The sequence below is a fragment of the Akebia trifoliata genome, chromosome 4 (assembly GCF_017979445.1).
Source record: "Akebia trifoliata isolate Shusen 1 chromosome 4, ASM1797944v1, whole genome shotgun sequence".
Classification (NCBI taxonomy): Eukaryota; Viridiplantae; Streptophyta; class Magnoliopsida; order Ranunculales; family Lardizabalaceae; genus Akebia; species Akebia trifoliata.
In genome coordinates, this window is record NC_141378.1 from 22,317,844 (window position 1) to 22,339,775 (window position 21,932).

The 21,932-nt window shown below is 35.1% G+C and overlaps 1 protein-coding gene and 1 non-coding gene across 2 annotated transcripts; both read right to left on the minus strand.

The window, feature by feature from the left end:
* Positions 1-572: 572 nt before the first annotated feature.
* Positions 573-697, minus strand: LOC147404495 (U6atac minor spliceosomal RNA). Its single transcript, XR_015178144.1, has one exon. It is a non-coding gene; the product is annotated as a U6atac minor spliceosomal RNA (small nuclear RNA).
* A 10,035-nt stretch (positions 698-10,732) lies between these two features.
* Positions 10,733-21,439, minus strand: LOC147404496 (uncharacterized). Its single transcript, XM_086440503.1, has 7 exons — positions 21,222-21,439; positions 12,116-12,460; positions 11,937-12,041; positions 11,767-11,838; positions 11,345-11,486; positions 11,064-11,142; positions 10,733-10,959 (listed from the first exon to the last, which is right to left on the minus strand). Exons 1-7 carry the CDS (start codon positions 21,300-21,302, stop codon positions 10,935-10,937), a joined length of 849 nt encoding a protein of 282 aa, XP_086296629.1. The 5' UTR covers positions 21,303-21,439; the 3' UTR covers positions 10,733-10,934.
* Positions 21,440-21,932: the final 493 nt, after the last annotated feature.

Sequence of the window (21,932 nt, forward strand, 5' to 3'; positions counted from 1 at the left end):
AATTTTCTAGGGATCTATATGGACATTGTGGGAGATTTTTGGTGTATTCAAAACCTCGAGATTCCCAAGTCATCAATCCAACCTCATCTCAGACACATCATGATGCCTGTGGATACACCAAAAAGAAAACCGTTTTGTAAAGTTTTACCCCCCATAATATGTATAGGTTGATAGCTTCTACTCTCTCCTTTATTAAGTCGCGAATAATATCCAAAAGACTGCAAGTGGGAGGACGCAAGCGAACCAAGTTGAATTCTAACCAAACCTTAAAGAATCATGCTGCACCATAGCTTGACCCTAAGTAGGGTGTCAATTGAGCCCGTTGGCCCATTAGCCTGACGGGTCTGCCCGAAAAATATCTAATTTGACAAGTATTTTTCTAATAAAACTAAAATATATTATATAATTATAGTGTTACTCTCATTTATAACAAATAATTTATTTTTGTTGGCAAGCATGTTTTTGTTATGTTTTTATTGATATTAGTAACTCGGTGTTGGTAAGATTTGAATCTGGGTCTTTAGTATCTTCACTTAAAGACTTTATCAAGTAAGCTAGTTGACACCTACTTTCTAAAAATTGGATTATAGATCCATCGAATTGGATAGCCTCAACCATGTGTGGTAGCAGGTAAACTCGAAAGTTGTTCCCATCCCTATCAGTGGAGATGCCAACTGTCTCTCCTTTCAATGAAGACAAAATAAACTCACTAAATAACTCTTATTTATAACAATTATAGGTTAATAACACATTAATTTCAAATTCGATAAGATAATCTTGACATACACAAAAATTATTTAGGAAAATACATTGTTTATGTAATAAAAAATATATATATTAAAAAAAAAAAGGATTCTTAACATTTTATATGACCCAAACCCAGCCCGAGTCCGTTAGCGCCGGGTTAGGTCTCAACCAAGCCCAGCCCAAATCCGCCCACTGACAGCCCTAACCCTAAGCCTCGAATGTGCCTGAATTATCCAGCCCTAACCTTTTCAAGGGAGGTTGGGCCAGGCTTGGGTTAGATTTCAAGCTTGACAAAGTCGATTATTTTTCAATTATGTATTTTCATCTACTTTTTAGTAGAAATTAATGCATGAATTTAAATCCTTTCAAGTTATCTTTCTAAATAACTTTGTCATTAGTTTCATTCTTTAAGCTTAGATCTTAGCAGGGGCAGAGCCAAGATTTTCTTGTAGTGGGGGGAAATTATGATTAATTGTATAGTTGAAGAACTTGCAGATGAATGATTTTAGGGAGAAATTCAAAAAAAAAATTTGTTAGAAGTTGAAGATAATGATATTTTGATTATTTTCAATTAGTATATGCGATGGCCAGTCAAAAGGCAATTTCATCAACAAAAAGTTGAAGATGGGGGAGGGGGGAATTGGAGAGAGGTGAGGGTGTGGGGAAAAATGGGGAATGTAATTAGTTGAAAATATAGGGGTGTCTCAAAGTTTTGTGGGGGCAATTGCCCCCACCAACTCCTTACTAGCTCCGCCCCTAGATCTTTAGCATATTTATGACTTCCGTTGGAATCGTGAAATAAAAAAGATTGTGCACTATAAAATATGACAAAGGTATCAAATCACTTTTAATCCATAAATCTAAGAGAAAAGTGGCAAATGACATAAAAAATAATAATTTAATCATTAAGACTCCACTTTTAGAATTAGCTAGTTCAGTTAGTTTCTCAACTACAACTAGGGGCGGAGTTAGGAATTTTTTTCGTAGTGTGGCAAATAATAGTAAATGGTATACTTGAAGACAAATAATTTTCTTTAGGGTGAAATTTGGAGGTTTTTTTGTTAGAAGTTGAAGAAAAAGATATTTAGGTCATTTCCAATTTATCTATGAGAGAAGGCCCAATCAAGAGGCAATTTCATCTACAAAAATTGAATGAGAAGGGGGCAAAAATTGGAAGGAGGTGAAGGCCGTGAGGGAGATAAGGGAGTGGGGGAAAGTAAGACATGTAATTAATTGAAAGTAATAAATATCTCAAAGTTTGGTGGGGGCAAGTGCCCCCATTGTCTCCTTACTTGCTCCACCCCCTGACTACAACCCTAAACACGACAATAACCGCTTAGTACCGTTGTTTCTTAATATTAATTAAATCACGATGAGACATTGTAACGTAATGATTCATGTTGATTTTGAGAGTGATGTTGGTCATTGTAAGTCAATAATGAGATATGAAAGTTTTCTTAATCAATAACTAATACTTTATATCTACCATACCTAATAAAAAGAAATAAATTCTTTTACTAATTAATTTAGAATAATATTGGGTTTGAAGTAGTTCCCTCACACCTCAACCGTTATTCCTCCAAAAAGGGTGTTGTATTCATGAAAATAAAAATAAAAATAAAAATAAAAAACTCAATGATTTGTGATAAATGTTATAAACACTTTTAATAAAAATGTTAATGAAAATTTTGATATTTACATGAGTGTTATTGCATATAATCTTTTCATGAGAAAAAATATTATTGAAAAAGAAAAGTTGAGACTTATTGGTCTTACCTTGTGAACTCAAAATCAAGGTCCTAACATTTAATTTTTGAATAAGATGGGCTAAGTTAACGGGCCAACAAGTCCAATTAACAAATCCTATTTATGATCGTGCTTATAGCACGTTTCTTAATAATCAAGCAATCATAATTATCATCATCAATGGTTCAAATAATGAATTACCTAATGACATGATACTTTCATAATTTTTCTTCTATCATAACTTCATATCAAAATCTCATTATGAGTTTGGGATGCATTTATCTCGTCCCATGCCCCCCGAATTTTAACATAAATGTGGTCCGTTCCTTCCCTTTCATGAGTCTCCTCTCCTTCCCTCCCCCATTCCAATCCAAATATTCTCTCTTCGTCTCAAGCCAATGCCATGTAATGTTTGTTCTTGCCGATAATTTTAAAGCAGACTAGTGCTTATTTTTTGGATTAGAGAAGATGTTTGAAATTTACAAATTTTTGCTAGTGTGCATTAGTAAGAGATCAATCGATAAATGGTTGAAATATCCTTTTGTTTTTTTTTTTCTTTTGCAAAGGGGGATATCTAAAGAAATTGTCTCAATTTAAAGGTCATCATTGCACTATATCAATGTTCAGATGCAAACACGTATACGCCCTCTATTTTACCCTAATTATTCTTTTAGTAGTGTTGGAGTGACTATGAGATTCATTGTGTTTCATACTGTGCTGATGTGGAAGTGAGCAGAATCGTACTATCATATATGCTTTTCACTCGTATTGCAATTAAAGTGTATCTTTGGTTCCTTACACACATCCACATCAATACAGTGTGAAACGTAGTGAATTATGTGCATCAATTCAGCAGATCCTGGTAAGGTAAGGTTTTTCGCTTTGCATCGAATTAAATCACATGTTTCACCGCTTCTACAGCCCAATCAATTTCTTTGAGTTTCATGATTGGAACGTATTACATTTACCTCTTTTTTTCTTTTTTTTCTTTTTTTACAAAAACAGTTATTTAATGCATGCCCGTTGTACAGATAATTTGACAAATTTACCTTTTAGACCCTCAACTTGAATGTAGATTCACACATGAAGGGTAAATGAAGTGATAGACCGTACATCAGATCACCAAATGCATGCTACAATTTGACAAATTTACCTTTTATGCCCTTGACTTGACTTGAATGAAGGTTCCAAGTAAGGGTAAACAAGTAAATAATTAAGTACACTAGATAATCATTTTAGTAAAAATAAATAAAAATATACAAAATCAAGTATATAGAAATTTGGTTGGCTCAGTATCTTTTCTCCCAGCCATCTTTATGGATTGCCCCCATAGAAAATGTTGGGTCCCATGATTTTGATACACCAAAGTTTGGCGGTAATGGAAATTAAGCAAGGGCCGTGTGAAAGGGTCCTGATAAATCAATATTCAAGCAAAAGATGAGAAAAAAAAAAAAGCATCAAACACCCTATATAAAAAAAGTTCATAAAGAAGATGCTCTAATCATGTTAATTATTAAGTTGGGACCCATAAATATAGTTGTTAGTCCTATTAATGGGTGATTTAGGTTAAAGATCAAAATATATTATATATAACAGATGTGGTTCAAGTGAATTATAAAACTATAAAATGTGATTTTAGAACCAAAACTGACAAATAATCTAAATTGTCTACTTCTTAATTTGATATGATTAAAACGTATATAAAATTAAAAAAAGAAAAAAAAATAGTTTTATGCTCTCACAATATTTTAGAAATTGTTGAATATCAAAAGAAAAATCCAAACCTATTCCAACTTAAATTAGTTTTGTGATATTATTGTGTACCTATTTTTTTTTTTTTTATACCTAGATATCCCTATAGACAGTTGATCGGGTTTGTATCTGGGCTTTGCCCAATTCCGAGGTATGTGCAACGCCCGCACATCACACGCACCAAAATTGCCATTGAACCAACCCCACAAGGTTTTATTTGTAACTATTTGAATTGATTTTACAAGATTGTAAGGAACTTTAGGACCAAAATCATATAACAGACCCCACAAAATTCTGATACGGATCTTCCAAATCCCAAAATCAGGATAATCACTTCTGGTCCCACTAAATTATTAATTAATGAGATACGCATGGACACCCTACTTATTCCCAATTTATATATGTCATTAAAGATCATCATCATAAATAATAGTCGAAAGACTTATGAATAATAAATAAATATTGTCCCAAGACAATGTAGGTCCGTTCTTGTTACGGCGTAGACCAGTTCTACACCAATTAAAGCCACAAAGTCCCAAGTCAATAGAACCCCATATCTAAGGTTTCTCTAATTATTAAGTCCAGTTTTTTTCTTTTTCAACTAGAATTAGAAAAAAGAGCTTCTTGTCTCCAAAGTGTTTGGTTGTTTCTCTTGAAATTTCCCACTCTCACAAAACCAAAGTCAAAAGTGTCTCAATTCCATATTATAATCACATAAAACATAAGATAAGTAAAAGTGGGTGCTTGTCTCTTAACTTGAAAAAGAAAATAGTGATTAGACATATCTCACCATGTTATGGTTAATATTTGAGATATTTCAAACTGGTGGCATGCCCCCTTGACCTCAGTCTTTTCTTAAAGACTAATGAAACATGGCCTAAATGCCCTCAATCTTCAAACTTTGGCAAAATATTTTTGATTTTCTCCAAAATTATGTCATCTTCCAATTATTCAACCTCTATTAAAAATAATTTCTTATCTATTTAACCAAGGGTTTTGTTAAGTGTTCCCCTAGGACAGGCATTAAAGTGCAATAAATACACCTTAGTAACAAGTATTTGAGGGTATTTATTGCACTTTAATATGTGCCCTAAGGACACATGTGAACAGGACACTTTAACCAAATCTTGAATACATTATTTACAACCTCAACTCAATTACCTATTTGATACTTTTACCCCAATTTCGACCGTAGTCTAGTTCTCTGAAAGTCATCACTTGTTCTTTAGGTTGAAGATGAATGCAAAAAACATTTTACTTAAGAGGTTAAAGATTGGATTTGGGAAGAAAAATCAAGAATTTCTAACTATGTGTTGAATATGACCGTATGCAAGTCATTTTCCTTAATCTATTATATAGACTGAGGGGGTGTGCTTAAATTCTTTCAAAAAATATATATATATATATATTGATTTTGTTAATAAGCTTACTTTGCGTATTTTGGGCTGGTGAGGGTTCAACTCCCCAATGTAAAAGCTTACAATAAGTTTTATTATATTTTAATAATGTATCTTAAGTTGTGTTTAGTGAAACATTTATTTTGTTTGTTTGTTTGTTTGTATTAGGTTCTTCAGTTACTCTACATGTGTCCTGTTGGTGAATTCGAATATACTTTATATTTCTTGTGGCCTTTGTGGACGAAGGACTAAAGTTGTGCCACTTGACTCCAATACTTCGATTTCAAATTTTGAAATATTGGCCCAATGAGAGGTGGGGTGAAAGCAATCACCCATTGCCCCTACGTACAGCCCACCACTCCACCACCATCAATTACACTGTAATATGGTAAAATCATTACCTTTCAAATTCAAAATTTTGCTCACCACATTTGTCATTGTGGGACAATTTTACTTTCTCACTCCTTGAGATTCAACTTGTAAATGATCAGGTCCAACCCATTATTCCACTAACCCAATCGATATTTCAAAGGTATTTTAGTTTCATACCCCCCAAGAAATGGGTGATATTAGTGATCCCCCCCTAAAAATGGAAGATGTTCTTACCCCTTGACTATTGGTCAAGGGGTGAACAACAAACGATTAACCTTCTGGTGGAACATTTTTTGAGAGTAGGCCACTTCTTTAGAAATTTCTTGGCACATACAATAGGGGAGTCATTGAAAGGTGATTGAAACATAAACGGGAATTACCCAAGCTAATAATAGAGGCAAGAGCACCTTCTGATGAGGTCCCGTTGATTTATTATTAGCTTGCCTCTATTATTTAGCTTGGGTGTGCTTCAATCATCTTTCAATGACTCCCTTAATGTATGTGCCAAGTAATTTCTAAAGAAGTGGCCTACTCTCAAAAAATGTTCCACCAGAAGATTAATCGTTTGTTGTTCACCCCTTGACCAATAGTCAAGGGGTATAGAACATCTTCCATTTTTAGGGGGGGGATCACTAATATCACCCATTTGTTGGGGGATATGAAACTAAAATACCCTTGAAATATTGATTGGGTTAGGCATGAAGTGGAATCATGGGTTGATGGACTTAGCAAATTGATTGGAAAGAAACTTCCCCCTTTTTGTTGGCGAATGATTTAAGGATTTGAATCTCAATGATTCCACTTCCAAAAGTGCAACATTGCTTCATTTTTTCGGATCTATTGATGCCATGCATGGTTAAAAGTTTCGTGTCATTTCAAATGTTTTGGAGTGAAATTGAAACATTGATCCTGAAATATTAAATATTAAATATTTTCCTAGAATGTTCTATAGTGTTTCGATCAAAATCATTATGATTTTTCTACCTATAGAAACATTGATTGGAACCAATATTTTTAGACATTTCACCCACCAGAAAAAAAAAAAAAAAAAAAAGCATTTGTCAGTGATTTCTAGTGATTGGATTCGGGGATCTTTCATCTTGTACTACTCTGATATGTTTATAGTGATTTTAAGTCTACCACTATAAATGTTCAAAAAAGCCAATAGATAAAAAAACATAAATCTTGACATTTGGTGTGTGGGTCACCCTTTAAGGTAACCCTGCCCTGCAAGGCTGCAACTGATGGATGAAACCAAGTATGTTTAAGCCATATAATTTTAACAGTCAAAACCTGCACTTGAATGTCCAACAAGTTGAGTCAATTTATCACTCATGAGTTGACTTGGATAAGTCAAATAAGATTATATATCAAAATTTATAAATATTTTAAAATTATTTAAAAAAATATTAAATATAACAACAAAATTCCATTGAATTTCCAAAATGACGATGCATGCATTTTCAATCTTGTTCAATCGAGTATATGAATTCACTCAATGATTTCTCATGTTGACTCAATGAATTGATTCCATCGAGTTTTAGAACCAAGTCCCCTCGAAATTCGAATGAATCAAGTTGGCTAGATACATTTTAAAACTATGGTTTAATGAAATACTCTGTGAAAATATAATTATCAAACACCTTTATAAAAGATTTGGCTAGCTTTACTAACCTAGTGATCAAGTGGCCTAGATCAGATTTTAAAAATTAGAAGTCCAAAAAGATTTGTTTTCTTTTTTATATATAACTGATTGAAGGCTTTAAAAGGACGGCTACTGAATTCTTAAATTTCAAAAATCAAATCCAACAATATATTTTTCCTTATTTTCTTTTTACATAGTTCTCACATTTGTGATGTATATCCCTGTGGCATCCTATCATGTGTTGGATATGCCATCGCACGGAATTTTCCGTACTTAATGAGGAAAGTATCTTTCTTTATATATAAATTAGATAATAAAAAGTTTAATATTAACATACTAAACATTTATTTTTTCAAACATTTGAAAATATGTACTATTTTATCATAATTTAATATTTTTTCATCAGCTAACTTCTATTTATAAACTGCAAGGGGGTGGCACAATGGCAATTTTAGATCCAACAAGCGGTGAGAGTCTGTAGGTTGCGTGTTCAATGCCCAGTATGAGCAGTATTTCCTCAAGGCCACCTGTGATGGCGCACCCTCACTTATCCAGCGTGTGTAATGTACAGGCGTCGCACGTGCTCAGGGGAAGGACTCATATGCCTTGGCTCTAGCCTTGACTCTTCCGGTCCCCCTAATCAGAATTAAGTTTGGACACCCTTATCATAAAAAAAATAACTTTTACTTATAAGATTAGATTGTAAAGCATAGTGTTATGAAAATAATCATGCACAATATCTATTCTATTGAATAAAGATAAATAGTACTAAAAATAGATCAATCCAACAAAACAAAGATTCATGTGATTTGATGAGATTACATATCAGAACTTTCCTTTCTACTAAATGATGAAGGGAAAAATAATATGTTAAGTATCCTCGATATCACCCTACAAATTACTTTGGGATTCACCTCACTAACTCCCAAATAAGATTACCCATGATAATAGAGATTCAAATGCACAAAATATATAAATGGGAGAGAATTTAAGATTAGATAGGATTCATATTAGGGGTAGGAGTAGTTAATAGGGAAAATTACTTAAAGGGCCCTGGTGGAAGGATTTCTTTTTAATTAGTCCCTACGTTTTGGAAGGTTGTTTGATAATTCATTTAGTAAAAAATTTATTTCTTAATGGTCCCTCAACCTCATCTCAAGTTATAATATTTTTAAAATACACAAATTACCCCTTTTTTCGTCCTTTTCAAATATAGGTTTTCCAACGATGATTCCAATAATTTTTGATGATTTTTTTATCTTGAATGACGAATGAAAATAATATACTTTTATTTTTTGATTTATCTTTACTACATATAACAAAAAATGAGGTACAAAGTTGAGATTCAAAAAAATTTATATGAAAACTTGGAATTTGATTTGACCAACTTTTTGAATCCTCTGTACATTTTGTAGCACTAGATGCCTTGATTCAGTAGAAGTGTGAAGTAGATTTTTAATTGCAACTTAGGATTGGTGAGACCATCATCTCTTTTTCTCAGAAGTTGGAACCATAGCAGTTACGACGAAAGTAGTTTTAAGAGAAAGTAACTTTTAAAAATTATAAAGCAGTTTTCTTTTGCTTTTTAAAAAATTAGGATTTTTTTCCTAAAATGAATCCAAACAAATTTTATAACTTTCTAAAGTACAAAAGTTATTTTTTTTATGTGTATCCAAATAATAATGTATTTGGTTCTCAACATTGTTTAGAAAAGTTAATCTGCTAAGAGGATTTCCTGTGACTAATTTCACTTATTTCCTAGTTTGTAAAGCATATCCAGTTGCATGATTTGAGATTTTTTTTTTCATTTTTAAGGTTTAGTGGAAAAGATTTTAAATATGTTTGGAAGGCAAATATCATCCCATTGGATTTCAAATTTGCACAGATTGTTTTGGTGTTAGATTATGTTAAGTTTGTGTGGGATTATTGAAAATGACACTCCACGTAACATTTAATATTGCCTTGGGGACTATGGTAACAGTGAAAAGGTCAATGATTCACCTTGACCATGCCATGATCATTTTAAGCAATGATTTGCATCTATTCATCGTTGTCTTGTGGCCACGTCAGCCCTTACAGTGGCAAGAAAAAACTGCCACTCTAGAAAACCCTTTCATAATAGATGTTTGAGAATTTTTAAATGAAAGTCACATTTGATAGCCAACGTGTTTGTATCTCATCCTCGCAAAAAATCAGCTCAATCTGAAACTTCTAACCGGATCAAAAGTGATTTAAGAATTGTGGGTCGTTAATGTTTTACTGTTAAATTGTAAATCACTTTTGATGAGGTTAGAAATTTCAGATTGGACTAATTTTTTGTGAGGATGATCTCTTCACCATAGACATCATCCTCAAAAAAAAACCAGCATTTTGACTCCTAACGTTTGCTGCCCAACACCGCCCTTTTCATAAATTGTCAAATGTATACTCCACGTCAAGTTGAACTAATCCCGCACCATTTCTTTGATGGACAAATTACCCCAACTACATAGCAGTACCAACTACTAACACTATAATGATAGGTGATGTTTATTTTAGAGAGCTGCTATTGCCACATCAGCTTTTACAAATGCCACACCGATTCCTATCACCAAAGAATTGCACAATTGGAATTTAATAAATGATATAAACGAGGTGGTTCCAGAGGCATTTGTAGTTATAATCGTTGTAGGAGGCATTACACCTGAAATCAAGGATGATTAAATCTAATTGTGATTATCATACATGTTAGAAAGGTTAAGAATTCATTTATTTGTATACATATCAACCCTCTTAGAGTGATTAATCATCTTATTATCAATAAAATCTTTATTTATCCCTCAATAATTTGTTTTTCTGCAAATGTTACTAGTTTTAAAACGATATTTTAATTAAGGTAACAACTTCAAATGGAGGCACAGATTGCCAAGGATGCAAACCAACGAGGGAGGAAAACTGGCTTCAAAGCTTGTCCCAACCACCATTTCACATCCCAAAATCTCTTTTTAAGTCTTGGGTACGTCCCAAGATGTCTCTAGAGAACCCATTCATACATGATAACAGTCTTTGGGAAAGAAACCATATTTAGATTACCTTCTAATAAACATTATATGACATTGATTTACATTACAAACCAGATCAAAACCCATGGATGGACATATAAGATGTTGATGTTCCAAACAGTCGGTCCCATAACATAATTTGCCTGACAGACATGACCCATTAAACTAAGCTTCCAAAATCACATAAAACAAGCTAAGCTCAAGGACGATGTATCGTTAAAGACACTATTAGTTCTAATAGAACCATTGCCGAATGGACCTAGTAAATAGATTCTGCGGTCAGTTTAAACACAAAAAACATCGACAATGGAGCATTTATAAACACCAAAAAGAGTTCTTTGTGCAAAATTTTTATCAAATCACCTGGATGGAATGCTGGAATTTCCATCCTTGCTACCTTTAGCAACTTTTTTCCTTCCACCGGCTGGAGAACGGGCTTCACCTGGATGGAATAAATAGAAACAAATCATGCCGAAGCATGCCCATTAGAAATCGCTAACCTTACTTTTAAGTAAAAGTTGTCCAACCCAAAGTTTGAATATATATATATATATATATATATATATATATATTATATATATATATATATATATATATATATATATATTACCGTGACGCAGTATTAGAAGTTCAATTTCGGTTACCTTTAGTAAGTCGCCTTCTTTTAATTGCCCGAGGCAATGCTAGACCCGATACCATATCAGCAGTTTTGGTTAGACTTGAAATGAAAAATGCATCTTTAAACTTATCGATTGCTTCAGAATAGACAAGCTGCCCTTTCTCATACTGGAAGCAAACAAGTAAATAAAGAGAAATGCAAAGAGCAGATATCAAACACAGGGCTTATCAAGTCGAGTCGATTATGAATATGAATCAGCCAAACTTGTAGACCTAGAAATCAAGTCAATTGAGTGTTTCTAACCATTTGATAAAATTGAACTTTGGACTGATTATTGTGTCAATAAATCTACAATCAAGTTTCATCAATCAACAACTATGGTAAACTATGCTACATTTCACATGCAATTATTAACAAAAAAGTATAATGAATCGGTATAGAGCATACCCCTTCAAGCTTGCCAACAACAGTTTCCAACTTCTTACTTAGCTCAAAATTTTCGTTCCGTAGTTCTTCAATCTGAAAATGATGTAAACACACAAGCAAAACAATTAATGACACTCTACAATTGATGACATGAAGCAAACCATGCAGGTAACTGATAAAGATTGTGTGACCTTCTTCTGCGAGTCTATATACATGTTCTTGTACTTGGTCTTCTTCATCCCCGATTTAATTTCGGCTAAACACGGGTTTTGGGTAGGAAAACATCTCTCGCACCCCTGTTTTGAGAAAATTGGATGAAGTTAAAATAATGATGGAACCAACAAAGTGCATAGTTGAACAAAAGATGTACCTGGGACAATGATGCTTCACCAGTCTTTCCTTGCTCCAAGAGTAGAATTAGATGGTCAATTTTCTTTTCCATGGTTTCTACACCCGAGATTCTCTTGGGTGATGTTTTCTCCTTGTAAGAACACGGGTTATCTTCCTCACTTTCACTAGCTTCTATGTTTTCAATCACAGGCTCTATATCTTGATCTCGAGAAGATGTTGGCACATTTTGATTGCGTGGTGATCGCCTTGGTGTAGCTTTCTTATTCTTCAATATTTTGTTTCCCACCGTGGTTACGTTGATCAACTCCGTTGTTAGTTCGGGGCTCAATGTGGTTTTTTCCAAGGAAGGAATTGTGCTGTCAGGCTAACCAAATAAATTAATCTAGTTAGTAAATCATGAAACAGTGAAAAATTCCCAAAATCCACTTTGGTTCCACACACCATTGATCTATCAATTTTGTATTTGTATATGTTGTGCGGAAGCAAAACAAGAGCAAGAAAAATAAATCAAATCAAAACAATCACATAAAGAACACAATGATTTAGTACATTGAAGCCTGCGACAAACTTAGGAACACTAGATGTCTCACAACAGTACATCATTATACATGTATGGGGCATTCTAATGTCCAATGCTTTGGTCCAAAGCTACATTGGGGTGTTAGTGACCTCCATTACCCTCTTTTTTTTTTTTTTTTCCATTGACCCCTCTTTTTTTTTTTTTTCATGACAGGGGTGTCCGGACCCATAGGCCCTGTTGAAGTCTTTATGCAATGGATCCACAACTTGTTCGCTAAACACCTTGATTATCTGATTAATGGCTCAATTCAATACTTCCAAGTAAAGAAGAATAAAGCCATACATACAAGAGAGGAGAAGAATGTTTGCTGATTCTCTACAAACAAAAAAAAAAAATCAGTACACATTGCAACCCGTATGGGTGCTTCTATAAAGAAAAAAATGAAGTCCTAATACTAAACTTCTAATCCTAATCCTAATCCTAACCCAATTTGGTAATTAACTTCTAATTAAACTCTTAACTTTTGAGATGAATCTTAATCTAATTTTAAAAAAAAAAACAAATTCTACTTAAAATAAAAATACTTAATTAACAATCCTAATTAAAGTTTAAGCCCACCGGCACTACCCCTCCAATAGTGGTAAACTCGATGATGACTCTAACACTCCTCTCAGCACCGACTCCTTATTCATGACGCCAAGCTACCATCGAAATTTGGAGAACTTCAGAAAAGACAATCCCTTTCTGAAGATGTTTGCCATATGTTCTTCTATATTAACTGGGAGAAGACTAATATCACCCTTCAATACATTTTCCCTAATGAAATGATGATGCACTTCAATGTGCTTCATATGAAACACTGAATTTTCTACCAATCGAATTGCGTTCTCAATGTCGCAATATAACCCAACTGAATAGTTACTCTATTACTTGATGTTTGTCATTAGTTGCATGAGTCACTCACATTCTTGTGTTGCCACGACTGTTGTTCTATATTTTGCTTCGATCATTGAAAGTGGCATTGTTGGTTTTCTCTTGTTGCATCAAGATACTGCTCCTAAACCCAAGCTGAATACATACCCAATGATGGATTTGCGAGCTAATAAGTCACCAACGTAATCAGCATCACAATACCCAACTACCTCACATAAGACTCCCTTTTCATAAAAAATCCAAAAATCAAGTGTTCCTTTCACGTATCGTAAGATTCGTCGAACTGCTTCCAAGTGTGGCTTCCTCAGATATTGCATGGTTTCATAAGCAATATCTGATCGTGCAAGTGCCAAGTAAATTAAGCTTCCAACCAACTGTCGATACATGGTTTCATCCTCCAATAAATTTCCTACATTACTTCTAAACTTGCCATTTATTTCTACTAGAATTGAGATTGATTTGCAGTCCACCATCCCAAACTTGCCTAGTAAGTATGTAATATACTTCCGGCACAAGAATACTTTGTTATCACATCTATCCACATCTTAAACCCAAGGAAGTGTTTGAGCTCCCCGAACTCCTTCATTTCAAACCTCATTAAGAGACTATCACAAATTAATGTAAATTATTTTGTATCATCTCCAATAATGATAAGATCATCCATGTAGATTAGCACAATAGTAATTATCCATTTTGTTGTTTGACAAATAGGCTCGAATCTACTGGTGCCACTACGTAATCACTAAACACAGAACTCCACAATCTTACCATACCAAGCTTGTGATGCCTGTTTCAGTCCATAAAAAGCTTTTCTCAACTTACAGACATAGTTCAACTTCTACTGGTCCTCAAACTAACAATGCTGCTTCATAAATATCTCTTTATTAATCTCTCCACGTAAGAATGCATTATTGACATCCAATTGCCATAGTTTCAGCCCTTTACTTGTTGCGATTGCAATCAACACACGTACAAAAGTGATCTTTGCAATTGGACTGAATATCTCGTCAAAGTCAATTCCATATTGTTGACTAAATTCATGTGCCACCAAATGCATCTTGTAATGATCTACAATTTCGTCTAAACCATCTCTTCACCTTTTACACCCACTTGCATGTCACTGATTTTACTCCTTGAGGATGTGGAACCAATTCTCATGCTTCATTCTTGATCAAGGCAGTGAACTCTTTGCCTATTGCGATTTCCCACTCCTTATCTCCTTGTGCTACTTCAAAAGAAGTCGGTTCCTCTATGTTGTGGGCTTCCAGGTTATTTCAAGAAGCTTTTTCCCTCATAATGATTTCTACAAAAACACTATATGCATAGGTCTTCTTACACATGAAGATCTCCAAGACTTCAATTCTGCATTTTCCTCCACATTCTCAAGTTGTGAAGAACGTTTTTCTTCTGATGTTATGTTTTTTGGTGAATTGATTCCAATTTTCCAAAGGTCATTACAACTTCTTGGAGAAATTTCAAATTGAAGAGCATCACCAACCTTGGTCACTTGAGTGTTTAATCCAGATCTATATTGATCAACCTCCCCCTATTTTGATTCTTCTTTATTGAGACAAATTTGCACTTCATCTTCAAACTCTAAGGAATCTAGTAACACAACTTTGTTGTTTGACCACCAAGACAATGCTTCATCAAAGATTAAGTCTCATGAAACATAAATCTTCCCTGTCGATGGATCACAACACCTCCAACCTTTTCTTTTGGAATTGTAACCCACAAAGACACACCTCAACACCCTTTTATCGAGTTTTTTTGTTTGTAGATTTTCTGTGACAAACACTCCCGAAAACATGAAAATGTTTTATTGTAAGCTTCTGTCCAAGCAGTTTCTCGAATGGAGAAATAAACCCGAGCTGAGGTTGCAGTAACCGGTTGATCACATACACTGTTGTCGCCATACACTTAGCCCAAAACTGTGATCGCACATTTTTAGTGTAACATGCATCGACACATGTTACCCAAATGTCGAATCTTCCATCCAACTACTCTGATCTATTGTGGCGTGTTTGCACAAGTGAATTGCCTTCTAATCTTATGTTTAGTTCCGTAATCATTGAACTCGTTAAAAGTGTACTCTCCACCATTGTCAAATCGTACACAACAAATATTGTGCCCAACCAATGTTTCTGCCTTTGCATGAAATTCTTTAAACTTTTCGAATGCTTTAGAATTGTATTTCAAGAAGTACACTCAAACATATCTCGAGAAGCCGTCAATGAAAATGATCATGTGGCGCTTACCACTTATTGACGACTACTTCACCTTGCCAAACACATCAGTGTGCACTAGCTCTAACGGTTCTTTCGATTGAAACTTTGACTCTTCAAAGGGTAGTTGACACGTCTTGCCAATCTAGCATCCTAGTGTGTTTAAATGAACTCAAGCTTCGGTAGTCCTTTGACAAGTTCACATTTTATTATCTCATAAAGTTTTTTGTATCCTATTGTTTTAATCGTGCATGCCAATGATCTGGTGTCTCGTTCTTTCAGGTCTTCTTCACGTACACTTCTTCGACTGACATAACGTACATTGACTTCACAAGCGTTCCTTTTATCATAGGGAAGCCATCTACTTTGACATTCTCAAAGATCTGCACATCTTTAGGCCCGAACAAGACATCGTCATGTCCTAGTTATCTGTGGAACAGATAATACATTTTTCGCCATGCTAAGAACATGGTAGACTCCACGTAGTAAGTAGTCCTCGCCAAATCTTGTTGTGATTTCCACATCACCCACGTGTTTTATCAGATGTTGTGAGTTATCAACCGTCACAACCACCCAATTTCCATCATATGGATGCATAGTTTTGAACTTTTTTTCATAACCCATCATGTGGTTCGAATGACCCGATTCCACATCCAATCTTTCACATAGTTAATGTTTGCATTCCGCTTAGATGTGCAATTCTCTGAGACTAAATTAACTTCATCATGTTGATCTTCCACCACAATTGCGAATGCAATCTCCTCAATTTATATCAATAATTTTTGTTGCAGATATATCTTTCGATTCAATAGTTGGTGCATAATTTGCTTGTGGGTCCCAGTCTTCCTCATCACTGGCTCCTCCTCACTTGCTACCTTTTGCATGTCGCAAATCCTTAGTGACTGCGATACCTTCTGTAGGAATCAACTTTACTCTGCAATCACATGCAAATGGTTTGACTTTCCATAGTGATAGCATGACATATTAGTTTGTCTATTCTACGTCTTCTTATCATTATTTCCGTTGACGTAGGTATCTCCCGTTTTTCGATCCACCTTTATCCCATTTTAATTTTGATTTGCCTCGTCACTTTCCTTTGGAGTCTTTGGAGAACATTGCTTATTCCTTATCTTCAATTTTCAACGTACCGATTTTGACAAGCACCATCTCGTGGCTAATGACAGATTTTCTAACTCATCCACAAATGGCTGCATCGCCCACCCAACAATAGCCACCACGTATTTTGGTCGTAAACCATTGATCAAGAGTCTCCACGTCTTGGCATCCAAGATTTTATTCTCTGGATCCAATAGGGACAAATCCCTACATGTTGTCTTCATGCAAAGGAAATTCTCTACCATAGAGAGTTTTTCTTGTTCAAGACTTCCAATCTCCTTTTCTAAAACCTAAAGGCCATGCATGTTCTTCTTTGAGAATAGACCAACAAATATATCCCATGCCTCTTTTGGTGTCTTCACATCCGAGATATGAACCAACATGCCATCATCTACAGATTGCTTTAATGCATAAAAAGCTCGACCAGGCTTGGCGTTCCACTTCGTCTTCAGCGCAGGGTCTTCTGGCGACACCGTGTTGTCTCCACACGTCACATCCTAAAGCTTGTGAGCCAGCATGGGCGACTTTATATATGATTTCCATAAATCATAGATGGAGTTGTTGATCTTTCACAAAAATGAGAAACCCTAGTCAGCGGTCATCTTTTTTTTTTTCAATCAAATTCATTGCGTAGCCGTGCCAAACACTGTCTCCCAACGAGCTGTCTCGCTCTAATACCAATTGTTGAAGTATTTATGCTATGGATCCGCAACTTGTTCGCTAAACAACGTGATTATCTGATCAATGGCTCAATTCAATACTTCCAAGTAAAGAAAAATAAGGCCATGCGTACAAGTGAAAAAAAAAAATAAGCAAGGAAAAATAAAATAATAATTTATTCCTAGAGAAAATTCTCTACAAAAAAAATCAGCACACACCCGTATGGGTGCCTTTATAAAGAAAAAAAATAAAGTCCTAATTGAACTAAACTTCTTATCCTAATCCTAATGCTAATCCCAATCCCATTTGGTAATTAACTTCTAATTAAACTCTAACTTTTGAGATGATTCATAATCTGATTAAATAAGACAAATTCTACTTAAACTAAAATACTTAATTAACAATCCTAATTAAAGTTTAAGTCCACCGGCCCTACCCCTCCAATGGCGGTAGAGTTGGTGATGACTTTATCAGGCCTGACTAGTAAGGGCAAGGCATCTGTCCATTAACACCCTTAGTTGTCTTTTCATAGTAAAGGCATGGGTATTTTGATCTTTGGATACTAAATGCTTTAAATCACATTTACAAAAATTTCAATAATATTTTTGATATTTATAAAACTATCATTGCATAACCATCTAAGATTTGGTGAGATGGCCAAGACCACACCTCAGGAAGCAAAGGTTTTGAGTTCGAATCCCTTATTAGGGACCACCCTCAGGGATTTATCCCAAAAATTACCTAGTGCATGTGGGGAAAAAAGAAGGGGGACTGCACATGCCTTGAGGATTAGTTGACCTCCTTAAGAAGCCCAAATACCTCGGTTCCCAAAAACAAAAAAACTAGGACTGCATAAGCACCAAAATACCCTTACCTATATCTCTAAAAGACAAAAAACTAAAGGTGTTAATGGAAAAACGTGTAGGGGAAAGGGAAGGGGACTGCACATGCCTCAAGAATTAGTCAAGATTAATTGGGTACTCTAAGTGGCCCAAATACCTCTGTTGCACAAAACCAAAAAAATAATAATAATTAAGATTGTACAAGATGAGTTCTTGAATCTAATGCAAGTATGACGGGAACAAGTATGCTACGAAGATGAGTTGACTCAGAACCTCAACTTGATCATATTCTTTCGTGAGTCGACTCAGAAGTGTAGTTGATAAAAGACCAACCAACTCGCTAAAGTCCTCAAGAATAAGGACACCCTGATCATAGCCAAGCTGTCGAAGAACCCGAAGTGATACATAGTAGGTTGCCCCTTTGAAACCAATCAAAACAAGGAACGAGCCCCATCAAATGCAATCACGGGAGACCCTTGAGGTTAGAATGCACCAACCCATCACACCGCTTCATCATCATGATTGCAAATAAAGGCATACCATTCTCCTTTATCACCCGAGGCCAAATGAGCAACTCACCTCGATATTATGAGCACCTTACCTCTATCACTAAAAGACAAAACAACTAAAGTTGTTAATGGAAAGGAGAAAGTATGAGAAGTTGCTATAGTCCCCATGGTGACAATATGTTTTGATCTATTTTTCCATTAACTTTAGTCGTTTCGTCTTTTAGTGATAAACGTAAGAATATTTTGACAAGCCATTGAGGGCTAACTTTAGGAAAATTTAAAAGTCCTTATCAACAGATACAACCATCATTATTATCCATTGGATAACCATTATTTACAATGACGAGCCCATCATTAGCATAGAAAGAAATTGATATTATCAGTCAAACATCGTTAGTACTTAGCCCCCAATGGAAGAATGTCATAGCTTCGCCCTTGCCTGCTAGGTCATTTACCCATGTGACAAAAACTGAAGGACAACCCAGGAAGAAGTTTTCACGGCCACCCATGAAATGTTGTTTCCTTATAGTGAAAAATTGTTGCACAACTCGTATTTTTTACACGTGGCACACTCTGTAGGATCAATTGTGAATTACCCGGTAATGTTTGATTGGTCAACCTTTTCCATTGAACTGGATGAGACATACATTAACCACGTAATTATAAAAAAAAAAACCAGACCATTAAACGTACAACTAAGATGGAAGACAAAATACAAGTTCCCTCCAGATGGCTACAGATTGCCTAAAGATTCATTTTCTGTGAAATCATAGGAACCTTCACATCATGACCACTCTTTTGATGCTCTATTGTTAATCATGGGATTTATTAACAAGCTATTGGATCCAGCTAAATAGTGCACACCGAGCATTCATGGGCTCGAAAGGCTTACCGAGTTGACTCGTCAAAGTCATTTCATCTAACACGAGATAAACCATTTAAATCGATTTAAAATTGTGCATTAATATATTTTTATATAAATAATTATAATTTGTTTTTCTTAGAGAGATTCTATTGCCACACCAACTTTTGGTAACGTCAGTCTAATTCACATGTAAAGGGATCGACTAGTTGCACACCACTAATCATTAGTTGCATCCCAACCTTAAAAAGAGAGCTTATTGCCACGCCTACTTTTGCTAAGCGTGGGCTAATTCTTTAGTGATTTACATATGAATTGGAGTAGCATTAGCAAAAGTTGGTGTGACAATAGAATCTCTTGGTGTGTTATAACCTCTATTTTAACTTACTAATTGCACTACAATACCTAACCTTTTAGGCTTCAATGGTTATTTATCTTCCTACAGCTTTGTATTCTTTGCTCGTGCTTCCGACATGAATTTGCAAGTATTTTATTTGTCTCCAATCTGAGGTGCTTATTTTCTAATCTCCATTTAGATTTTGTTTAGAAACTAAAATGAACCCTTTATTTGGATCTCATCTCTTGGATTTCCATTATCTATGTTGGTTTGAAGCATCGCCATGTATTCCAACAAGTTAATATTAAGCCTTATAATGGCTTTAAAATCACCAGTAACAATCCTTCCCTTATGGTTGTTAGGTGGGTTATGACTATGCCCTAGGGATGACTTCAACCATTTTACCCTTCAATTCATGAAAGGTTTTGAGCTACATTTTTTTAACCCCGAGGCAATTTCGGATCCAATAAGTGGTGAGAGTCCGTAGGTTTTGAGTTCAATACCCAGTATGAGCAAATACTTCCTTGGGGCCACCCGCGAAGGTGTACCCTCACTTACATGTTTGAGGGTGGCTCGTGCCTGGGGGAGGGACCTAGCTCTTCTGGTCGCCCTAGTCGGATGTAAGTTGGGACACCCCGTCATAAAAAAATAATTAAGAAAAACATTTATTTTATAATTATTTTTGGAATGGAGTGCAATTGTGCAAAAAAGTGAATTTTTAAGTGATGGAGTGCAATTGGTTTTGAGTGGTGTGCAATTAGTCGGTTCCTTATGTAAATCACCCAAGAATTGGTACACATTCTCTTTTCTTATTATTATAACGCAGATTAATAAATACTGAGTAACAAAATCTTAATTTTATAAAAATATAAAAATCATTAAAAAAAAACCAATTATTTTATATCAAAACCCATTTGACTCGGTCGACATCTTAAAAACAACAGATCAGTGATTGAGCCATCTCGGACCTTGGATGTGTCAATGTGAGGTTACTATTCACATTGACTATCTCACTCGGTTAACTCCGAGACCGGGATGACTCGCCCGAATCATCATTGAGGGGTTCTGACTTCTGATGAGTTTCTAAAGCAAGATTAGTAGAGATATGAGAAGAGAGAGACCTGATCTTTGACTGATGAAGGATGATCTAACATCTGAGGCCTCTCGATCTTCTTGTTAACACTACCTTTCCTCCTTCCCATCTCCTTCTTCTTCTTCTTGGCTCGCTTGTAAGATTAGACTCTCTCTCTCTCTCTCACACACACACACACACACACACACTCTCACAGAGTCTCTATATGTGTTTTAAGAGAGGAAAGCTTCTTTTACCAGCCTTGTTCACTTCGCCCTGAAACTGCAAAATGGGTTTTATTAAGGACAAAGTAGTAGTTCCATCAGTAGTCTGGGGGGTAAACTGTCATCCCTATATCTGGGACGTTTATCATTTCTTGAAGTTTGTATCCCACAGTCTTGAGAAAGGGATGACTATATATCCGGGCTGACACTATTCTTTTCATTGAAATTAGTAAACTTTTAATTACAACTGTTATTGTTTTATTCGTTAAAAGTTATAGAAAGTAGCAAAATTTTACAGCCACAGAACGTACGGTGCTTTGGAAAGATTTTATAGAGATCACTTGTACGAACGAATCCCTACGTATAATTCTTGGGTGTTCTTTAGATATAATATACTACTTGATGATGACTGTTTTAGTGAATATTTGAGATGCCTTCTCTATTGTCAAAGTGATGATATACTTCTTGACCTTAGTCTTTTCAAACAGGCCAAAAAAATTGACCCAAATTTCAACTCATAGCAAAAACCTTTGAAT